Source organism: Carex rostrata, chromosome 12 (assembly GCF_964058835.1).
Source record: "Carex rostrata chromosome 12, lpCarRost1.2, whole genome shotgun sequence".
Lineage (NCBI taxonomy): Eukaryota > Viridiplantae > Streptophyta > Magnoliopsida > Poales > Cyperaceae > Carex > Carex rostrata.
Genome location: NC_135929.1, coordinates 3,529,369 through 3,539,968, shown reverse-complemented (window position 1 = coordinate 3,539,968; position 10,600 = coordinate 3,529,369). Strand labels below are relative to the sequence as shown.

General features: G+C 35.9%; 2 protein-coding genes across 3 annotated transcripts; one reads left to right on the top strand and one right to left on the bottom strand.

Annotated features, from left to right (window-relative positions):
- Positions 1–356: 356 nt before the first annotated feature.
- On the top strand, positions 357–4,530 carry ABIL1 (ABI-1-like 1). Its single transcript, XM_078312175.1, has 9 exons — positions 357–620; positions 908–990; positions 1,669–1,819; positions 2,416–2,515; positions 2,623–2,718; positions 3,031–3,100; positions 3,279–3,331; positions 3,461–3,567; positions 4,179–4,530. Exons 1-9 carry the CDS (start codon positions 546–548, stop codon positions 4,338–4,340), a joined length of 897 nt encoding a protein of 298 aa, XP_078168301.1. The 5' UTR covers positions 357–545; the 3' UTR covers positions 4,341–4,530.
- Positions 4,531–5,042: 512 nt separating this feature from the next.
- Positions 5,043–10,421, bottom strand: LOC144562862 (calcium-dependent protein kinase 1-like). Of its 2 annotated transcripts, none has more exons than XM_078312172.1 (9): positions 9,932–10,421; positions 9,178–9,428; positions 7,538–7,681; positions 7,111–7,263; positions 6,779–6,963; positions 6,470–6,637; positions 6,145–6,272; positions 5,664–5,763; positions 5,043–5,398 (listed from the first exon to the last, which is right to left on the bottom strand). In XM_078312172.1, exons 1-9 carry the CDS (start codon positions 10,354–10,356, stop codon positions 5,309–5,311), a joined length of 1,644 nt encoding a protein of 547 aa, XP_078168298.1. In that variant the 5' UTR covers positions 10,357–10,421; the 3' UTR covers positions 5,043–5,308. The 2 variants fall into 2 exon arrangements, with proteins under 2 accessions (XP_078168298.1, XP_078168299.1); XM_078312173.1 differs by having other exon boundaries at positions 6,848–6,963; positions 9,932–10,420.
- Positions 10,422–10,600: the final 179 nt, after the last annotated feature.

Sequence of the window (10,600 nt, the reverse complement as noted above, 5' to 3'; positions counted from 1 at the left end):
AGCGACCCGTTCGCAGATCTACTGTGCGAACGTGGCGGAATCTGAATTCAGAAATAACGAATGGTATTGATTTAATTCTTATTTATTAGGGTGGTACATAAAAAAAAAACGGTTAAAATTATAAATTAAAGCATCAGAAATTAAAAGTCAAAGAATTGAAAAGTATAAGTCAAAGTATTATTTTTTTTATGTAGTATCCAATTAATTAATGAATTTTAATTTAATTAGATATTTAAATCCAATTCATGTGAAAAGTAATGGAGGTTTTGAATGCTAACATCTCCGGTTTTCTAAAATGGAGAGGACATGAAGTTCTCCAGCTCTCCATTTCGGTCCTTTCTTGAAAAAGGAAACCCGAAACTCTTATTCCCGGTTTTGCTTCTACTCTACTCTCCCCTCCTCTACTCGGCCAAAAAAATACAGTGGAGAGATAACAGAGAACAAATCAAAATAAATTATTTGGCTCTACTACTGAAATCCGTCAGACGTCAGTACTTTTTTCGCTCAAATAGGGAGAAAAAAGGAAGAATAAAAAGAGAGAGATCATGGCCATGGCGGCGGCCATGACATTTGATGAGGTGTCAATGGAGAGGAGCAAAAGCTTCGTCAAGGCCTTACAGGTGCTGCTCTCTTCTTCTCCGTTAGAGATCTCTTGTTTGTTTGCTTATTTACAATTTGTCAATTTTATTTTTCTTGTCTACTTAATTAGCCCTTACCTTTCGCCTGATGCTTGATTACTGCTGAAGCATTGAATCTGGTTCAAAGTTTGACACCTTTTTTTTTTTTGTTAAAAAGGTGTAGCGGTTGTCTTGGAATATGGAAAAAGTATTTGTCCCACTTCCCGACACTTTTGCGTTTGCTTTGTCTGTAAATTGTAATTTGCCTTTTATTTATATTTTTTGTGTAGGAATTGAAGAATTTGAGGCCTCAACTTTACTCAGCTGCTGAATACTGTGAGAAGTCGTATATTCACAGTGAACAGAAACAAATGTATGGTGTTACTTTCTCTTTTGAATGTGATTAGATAATTCAGTTTTTTACCCGGATGTGAAGATTTCTCCTGCCTCCAATTTAGAGAACTTTGTTCAATCTACTAATTATTAGTATTTGCTGTAGAAGAAATTCTAGTCACACTGAGCAACTTTCTACTCTTCTAGTCACACCTCAGAAGAAATTCTGAACATTTACTGTAGAAGTTTATCTTGTTACCTTGCAGTAGATGTATGTGGGTCCAAACAAATAATTAAAGCTTGAGAGTATTAAATTTTCATATTGTATTTTTATTTTTAATGTATGCTACAGTTTTCTAATCAATTAAGCTCAGGTTGATATGAATTCTATCCAAAAAAATAGAGTAAATTCAAACTAATGATGTCAGCAAAAATTTGGGATGCAATAAGAATTGATTGTGATATTTCTATATTAAGGTTCCTAAATAGCAACCTACCATTTAAAGCCACTAACCTTCAAAAAAATAAATAGAAACCTACCTAACAATGGGAGACTACCTTGTACCCATACTGGACTGGTGCCTTGCTTGCCAACCTACCTAACTAGCTTCTAGTTCTTCTTACTTTTTTTTTGTTTCTAATGAATTTGTGTTATGCTACTTAGAAAAAGAATGTGTTGTGATTTTAACATGCTAAAAGTGTAAGGATTTTATTACAGGGTTTTAGATAACTTAAAAGATTATGCAGTACGGGCTCTAGTAAATGCAGTTGATCACCTTGGCACGGTTGCTTATAAATTGACTGATATATTTGACCAACATTCATCAGATGCGGCGGCTCTTGACTACAAAGTTTCATCTCTCAACCAGGTGAACTTTATTTTCTAGTTCCTTAAAAGTACTTTTTAGGAAAAACATTTGGCAATATACGCCATCATATTCAGTGGAGTAAATATCATCTTTATCCATTTGGTCCTTAATGTTTCAAAATTCTCATTTTGGTTCCTAAGGTTATCAAATTTGACCAAAGTGGCCATATCTCTGGCATTTGCTTAAAACCTGGATAAAAACCAGATGTGATGATGCAGATAAAGAAGTCTTGATGTATATAGTTGTGTTGTGAAAATTACCATTCACATTGCTTACATAAATGGCATGGATATTAATGTCATGATTCAGATACTATGATATGGACATTGACTGCAGCATTCGTGTCATCATAGAACCACATTATCCTTAAGACTGGTTTGGTACGACTTAATATCTTTGGGAACAATAATTTTGGTACAACTGATGACTGCATCCAGTTTAAGTTGGCTTCAAAACATTGTTTTAGTGGATTTTGAACAGATGCGTACAATTTTTTGGGGCAGGTTACATGTATATGAATTGCACATTTTAGATGGGCAGAAATGGGAGGAAAGAAAAAGAGCTAGTTAACATAAATTATTTTATCTGAATTTTAGAGAATATCAACATGCCAAACTTACATTGATAAAGAAGGTCTGAGGCAACAACAGATGTGTGGGGCTGCTCCAAAGCTACATAAACACTACATTCTACCTTGTAAGATTGTGGAACTAATTCTCATATTTGGAATTTTGTAAATTTATCTGATGTTCAACTTAATTTGAAAAAAAAAACACTAATTTTATTTTTCTCTTTCTTGGTAGATTCTGGCAATTCACGGAATCCAGGTATAGTGCAGCAGCTTCAAACTGAATTCAGACAAGATTCGACTGAAATGAAACCACGACCCTACAACTCAGGTGCATTTATTTCTTAAAGCTTTCTTTCAAATTTTAAATTTGGTTTTGAAAAGAAATATGCTTCCAATCCCTTAAAATGTATCCGGTATACCCAGAAAAGGAGAAACTTGTCAAATATTCCCATCAATAATAAAACAATCCTTGTACCCCCTCCCTTACCCATAAAATGCTCTTGCATGCACACATACTTCATGTTTTAAGGATGCCCAACTATTTTCTTTTCTCACTCATTAATGGTGGGAGAGAGAAAGAAACAAGAGATGCATCAGTGTGAAGAATTTGTCTATTGAACAAATAATTTTTACTATGCAGTAAAAACTCTTTCCTGGCATCTTTCCTCTGAAAGCTCTTCATCAAACATCACTTCTCGGACTGTGCAGAGGCAAGTGTCTTATATTATTCTTCTTCTCCTTCTCCTCCTCCTAGGCATTTTTCACACATGATCTTCAATTGTATCCTTTAGCATGTCCAGGACGCATTTGCATGAATTACCTTACCAACTATGTTAAAATTTTCATTTATTCTTCTGTAACAAATATGCTTTGTATAATTTGATGCAGCTCAGTAGAACCTAAAGCTCATAAGATAGCCACTGACAATTTCAAGCTTCCCGGTAACTTTTCTTTAAACCCCTGTTTCTCTTATTTGTTCTTGGGTGCAAAAATCTTTATGAAATAATAATTTTCAGGTACTCTTTTATTTCTTTATCAAGGCAAATATTTTATGAAATTGTAATTTTTAGGTGCTGAAAGAGAAAAAGGAGCAAAACCAGTTCCGATGTCAAGGCATTTGCATGCCAATGGTGGTAATCTTTCACCAGACGTGTCTTCACTAAAAACCAGTGTAAAGGTAAGTTTCTATATGCTTTTAAGTGCTGAAAAGATACAAAGAAAACCTTGTAGTCATATATACCCTTTCACTTTGTTAGTGTATTGTTGCATTGGATATCTGCATTCTGAAACTATTACTGGGGTAATTCCCAATTTTTTTTCTTTTCATATTTTTGCATGTGGTTGTTGATATGTACTTGGATGTTTGTCTGATCCTGTTTCTGTGTAGTAGCATAGTATTTGTTATCTAGTTTATAACTTTACTGAATATAGGTGGAACACATGGTGCACATGGCAGGGACTTCTCTTAATTAACTGGTCCCCTACTAGTGTATGTGACAGTGCCATCTTAGTTGGCATGTTCCCTTTTCATCTGTCTCACACCGTTCTTTAAGCAAGTTTCATTTGTCATGTACTGTTACCTGACCTAACACTGACTATCATGTTTTTACTGAGATTAGTCAAATATGCAGGCTAATATTTCATTAAACATACTAAGATGCATAGTTTTAGGATAGGAGCTGACTTGATCATTTTGTCTGATTGGTTTTTAAGTTGAAGAGGTAGTTGCCTATTTATTTTGTGGTTTGGTTGAATCTTCAAATTATTGTTATTATTTTATCAATTCAGGATGCATCACATGGTGGGAAGAAGATATCAACATTTCAATCATTTGAGAATCCAACCATGGGCCATCAGATCATAAGGGCCCCACCCCGCACCAAAAGCATGCTATCTGCTTTCTTTGTGAAGAGCAAAGCTGCTAAGCTCAAGAAGATTTCTGTCATTTAATTTTTTTTTTTGAGGGGGGATTCGAAATTTGTATAGAACTACTTTTCCACTAATATCATCCCTTTTAGGTATAATTTTGTTGGATGAACTATTGTTTAATGTTTAGGGACAGACCTCTTGTTTAACGCTGAAAGTGAAGAACTTGTATACCGGTTTATAATGTGTTATTTATTTATACCTTCGTATCTTCGATTCATGGCTTTTGTGCTTTTAGAAATTGTCTGTTCACTATAATCCGTGGTGTATAATTGCTCAAAATGCCAATTGGTGCAATCGACTCGAAACTGAGCTTGTGACATTTAGTACGGATATGGATACCGGCGTCTTAACCCCACAGTAGATGCCACCTGGTATTTTAATTAACTAAACTCTTTTGGGTTAAACCGTAACATTTGGTACACGGGAAGTGCTTGGGTTAAATCGTAACATCTGGCCCACGGGAAGTGCATGCTACCTAGTATGCAACTGCTCTTCAGGTAGGTGATATTTAGTTGCATTTCACTACTAGATAATTATTAATTTTACTATTGCCTTCTACCAGAACAACTTTTGTTAGCACATTATTTTCATGAAGTTCGCATTTTCATCGTCTTTCCACGTAATTTGCAAAGTTTTTGAATTAATTTTAACAAAATGATCAAGTTTCAATTTCTTAGGAAGAGTGAGCAGTCCATGGATAAGGGATGCTAAAGTAATTGAATCATACAAAGAGCAGCATTCTGGCACCCATCACTGGTACATAAATTGTCTGGTGCTCCAATATGCAAAACAACAGGAAAAGAAAATAATAATAATAATAATAATACAGAGACGTTACAATAACAGTGAAGTGTTCCACATTTTCATTCATAGTAATTGACCTTCCAGCAAAGACAGGCAAGCCCGCAAAATAAATGCTGGATCCTGAACAGCAATCCCTTGTGATAGAGCAAACAAAACAAGAACACAAGAAAATCAGAGATGCATTTTTAATGCCTGCGTCTTCTGTTTGGCGCAATGGGCTCCGGACCACTGCTTTTCATCATAGCCACAAACTCCTCATAATTTATTCTTCCATCCTAGTAAAATAAAAAAATGAAATAAAAATTAGAGAAACAAAGACAAGAAAAGTAGGAACAAAAAAACCCCGTTTTTCATTGGTGCCACTTTACAGCTCAAGTACAGTATGATGCAGCACTTGTAGCATCAGCCAAAAATATGTATTATGTGGTTCTTTTTTATCTGTTTCCATTTTGAACTGGTCACATTTATACATACCACGTCATAACCTCAAGTTGAAATTTCTGGAGTCTTAAGTGTAAATGAAAATGTGAAAAATTTTACATTATCAGTGTCGACTTCAGCAATGATTTCTTTAATGGTCTTCTCATCTCCCATATCGTGTTTCATAAGTGCTTCTTCCAGTTCCTCTACAGTTATATACCTACACAGGTACAATTAGATAAGCACAGGATATTCTTGTGTTCTTAAGAGTATCAAATGCACATCAAGCAAAAAAACTTGTACAGCCCCACAAGTCATGAGAAGTACCATCTACTCTGCTCCCTACTCTATTACTTAGTGAAAAAACTACCAAACTATCCTTTTTCCCTGACAAAGAGAAAAAGGTTAGCAGGCATTTTAAGGGCATTTTTCATGTCTGCCTTGGGTGAACTACTTCACAAAAATTGTGTCAAAAGGTATATCTTAACTGAAATAAACCAAGGAACACGGTGTTCTTGTACCAGCGCTAAATTGTACTTACAAGGGACATGCCAGAATATTAAAAATGCTAAATTTTCAATATAAGAATTGTTCAAATTACCCGCTATTATCCTGGTCAAAGTACTCAAAAGCTTTGAAAATATGTTCGTCCTTTTCAAATCTATTCATGTGCATAGTTGCTGATATGAACTCGAGGTAATCTATGCTTCCATTTCCATCCACATCAGCCTTTTCATATAGAAAAGCAAAAAGTAGGTTAAAGATGAACAAATCAAACAGAGGAAGTCATTCCTGAAAATATCAAATTTCTGGTACAAAGGCCAAAAGAGCAACATAATTATCCTAGTTCCAAACTTTAAACATATCACCTCCATTAATTGTCTGACCTTATTCAAACAAACTTAGAAGATTAGATTTAAACATACCGCCTCCATTAATTGTCTGAGCTCGGGTTCAGTGATCCTAGTACCAAGTTTCGGTAAACCAGTTCTTAACTCTTCTAGGGTTATTGTACCGCTATTATCCGTGTCTATAGATTTAAACATCTCTTTTAAGCCCATTATCTCTTCTTCTGATAAATTCTCAGCCACCACCTGCCACAAACAAAACATAATTCAAATAATCCATCTATTTTTCTTACTTTGTTCCTTATATTTAATGATGTCTCATACATCAATCAAAGATTATTTCATTTTATACATTGTCACAATAGATATTTGTATGTATAGGTATACCATGAAGGAGGGGATGGAGGGGGAGGATTTTTTTTTTTTTTTTTTTGGGTGGGAGGGAATAGAGAGAACCTTGAGGGCAACTTTTTTGAGCTTGTTCATAGCCCTAAATTGCTTCATTCTGTTAATAACTGTGCTGTCAAGTGGCTTGTCAGATGCCTCTCCATCTTCTCTGATCCATGGATGGTCTGACATCAATCCACAAACCATCACATTAGTAAATAAGTATTGTCATAATTGAATAGCTGGAGACAAGAATCATAAGCCAAGTTTGTTAACTAATGTTGAAGTCCACAACATACAAAGCCAATAAAACAGAGGATTGATAGACATACTCAGAATATCAGCTGCAGTAAGCCGCTCCGTCGGATCTTGCCTCAGCATTTTCTTGACTAGGTCTTTTGCACCAGGAGAAATAGATGGCCACGGGTCTGATGAGAAATCAATGTGACCTCTCAACACGGCATCAAATATTCCCTCCTCATTTTCTACAAAAGGAAACCCAATATGAATATAACAATCAGGATTTTGACAAAATTATAAAAAGTACATGCCCAATTATATTAAAATAGCTGGGGCTTATCTTGAACTGAATAAATAGCCATCCTAAAAGATTTCAGATTTTCAGTAGCCAGTACAGTACCATTTTGGCGCCAGTGGCAAATATCAGAATGAATCAGAGCCTGTGTATTACTTTTCACAGGCACGTCGTGTAAACGGCTGAAAAAGATAAGCTATAATAACCAAGAGTATGTCACGTACCAGCCCAGAAAGGTGGCACACCAGAGAGAAGGATATAGAGAATAACACCAGCACTCCAAATATCAGCTTCAGCACCATAGTGCCGTCTTAGTACCTCTGGTGCAACATAATATGCGCTACCAACAAGATCCTTAAATACTTCCCCTGCATATACACAATTTTTTATTAATTTGGTATCACTAGAAAAAGAATGGTCCTGTTTTTTACAAGAGACCTGTCTCAATTAAGCTAGTTATATAAGACCTACTAAATTGCAGGCCATACTGTGCTATTCACCCATGCAAGAGTTACTTATCCGTTGCTCATTAATGTTATGGTTAAATCTATAATTTGCTGCACCATAGTAAAAAGAAAATTCTCATACAACCCCACAAAACAACAGAGTATGTCGGCAATTTAAGAAATTCAGTGGTCAAGTCTGAATCCTACTTCAGTCGAGTCCTTTATGCAAAGGCCACAATTTTATCTGGAATTTGATTTAATTCTGGCACGATCTGTAATAATTTAGGAAACAATTGATCTGAGCTAGTTACCAAAACAAGCTTTGATCATTAAGGTAATTGATCAAGATATCAAATTAGTCAAGTTTCTTGAAGAAAGTCATCATTCTTTTATTTTATTTTATTTAACTTTTGTATCATTTAGAATCTTTATTTATAAATAATTTCTTGATTATTAAGGTTTAAAGTCTAGTTAAGGGTATAATCAGTAACTCAAAAAAGTAATGATGAATTTAGATATTTGACTGTTTCTCTTGATACCCAATCACTGTCTTTACCTAGAGCCTAGCATTAGCTCCCTACTACCGCCGTACCATTTGAAAAAAGAAAAGATTAAAGGAAAACAGTGGCATGTAAGCTGCCAGTATGTGCATCACTTAGCTAGAAGTCAAAACCCAACAGTGTAGAACAAAAAATAAAGCGTAGAAACTAAAAAGTGAAGAAATCCAATGTCACTTGTGTTTGTGCTAAGTAATTTCATTTTTTAAGTACCTGCTTCAAACAGCAAAGTAAATCATTACATGTGTCCATTTCAATTTTCAATTGCATGCATTGTTAAAATTTATGAGAGATCAAGTTCATTTCACTGAAAGTAAAATAGCTTGGAAACATTGAAATATTTTGTCCATTGATCTTAATGAAATGATGCAATCTTTTGTGTACACAATACATCCAGTATCGCTATTTCAAAGTTTTAAAAAATGCCATTTGAATTTTATTTCTCTGAGCACCAAAACCTTTTTGGGCATTCAATATGTCTTCATAAATAAAATATCATTTCGCTAATAAAATACAATTATTGGAACCTAAAATATAGTTCCTTGGAACAATTTGGATGATGAAAAATAGCTAGACCTAGCATGGATATTTTTAATGTTTTCTTGAGGCAAACTTTGAATGTTTCCTTCTTCTGACTTTTGAACTTGTTCAACTAGCATAGCTAATTATATTAGTGCATGTTGGTTTATGTTACATTTTTAGATTTAGCTGTTTATCAACAAGTACTCAACAATTAAAAAAAAAAAAATATCATGCAAGAGCTGAAGAAAAAATGTAAAAATTGAAAAGACAAAAGGCAACAAAATAATTTATTTCAGATGTAGGAGAACATCATGCAACTAAAGCAGTAAAAATAGTTACCAGGCTTGAAGAATACGGAGAGCCCAAAATCAGTGGTCTTAAGTGGAGAGTTCTCTTTTTTATTTAAAAATAAGAAATTTTCTGGCTTTAAGTCCCGGTGCATGACCCCCATTGAATGGCAACTGTGCACCACCGTCACAATTTCTCTACACAAAGAAGCCGCGGCTCTTTCTGAATAGTGTCCCTTTGCTATAATTCGATCAAACAACTCGCCTCCTTCGCATAATTCCATTACCAAATTCACTGAATGCCTGGTATTTTATCAAATATATTAGTCTTATCTATGGTAGCGTTCTCATTCAGTATTGTACCGGTCAAGTTTTGTACATTTCTTTATTTCATGAGAAAGGAAATTACGATTATTTCGGTTTGACTAATTTGAGGTTCACATAACTAGTGATGAATGGTGAGGCCAGGTGGCAGTACTGAATTATTCTAATTTTATGAACTGGGATGGTTGGCGCTCAGCCAGTTTGAGAAACTTACAGAATCAAGGATTGTGATACCAATCTGAACTGTGATTTCATATGCTAGTAACCATATCATAGCAGTACCTGAGTTTACCAGCACTTCATACCACTACAGTATGGCCTATTCAATATCCACCATCCGAACATAATAACAAATTATAGTTAAGAGTCCACTGGTTTTTCAAAAACAGCAAAAATTACTACCCACCCTATAACACTGGTACAGACCTCTACAAATTCACACTTGCACAAACAAACTATTTGATTCCAGTGAAGTTACGAACTTATCCTCGTAGGCCCCCTTGAGCTCGACGATGTTGAGATGACCAGTCAAGTGGTGCATGATCTGGACCTCCCGCCTCACATCCTCTATGTCATCTTTGTGCACAAGCTTCCTCGTGGCGATCGACTTGCACGCCAACCTCTCGCCTGTGCTTTTGTGTGTAACCAAGTAGGTAACGCCAAACTGCCCCCGTCCCAGCTCTCGGCCAAAAGTGTAGGTCCCACGCACATCCTCCATCTGACGGCCTAGAACCCGGCCAAGCGCCGCCGCCTCGGGATTGACTGGAGCGGAGACCGATTTGGCCGGCCAGGCCGGCCTGTGCACGGCTGGTTTTTTCGGAGTACCATGAGAGTGACTTTGCGCTTGGTTTTGGGAAGATGCTTTGGATTGATCGGACCGATGGTGACGCGAAGCTCGGTTACCCATTGCTAGCGAGAGAGTAGAGAGAGAAGAGAGAGACTCGGAGCGGAGAAAAGGAAAGAGGGGGGTTGACAAAGGAGAATATGGTCTTTATGAATTATGAGTTATGAGCTAAATCCACTGTATCTGTAGGTCCCACGTGTCAGTGAAAATACGCGAGTCCCGATTTTAGTGATTAGTTCGCTTGAAACGGGTTCAAACTAAGAAATTGCTTGCTCTGGTGTGTATTCTATTGAGAATACAAAGGTCA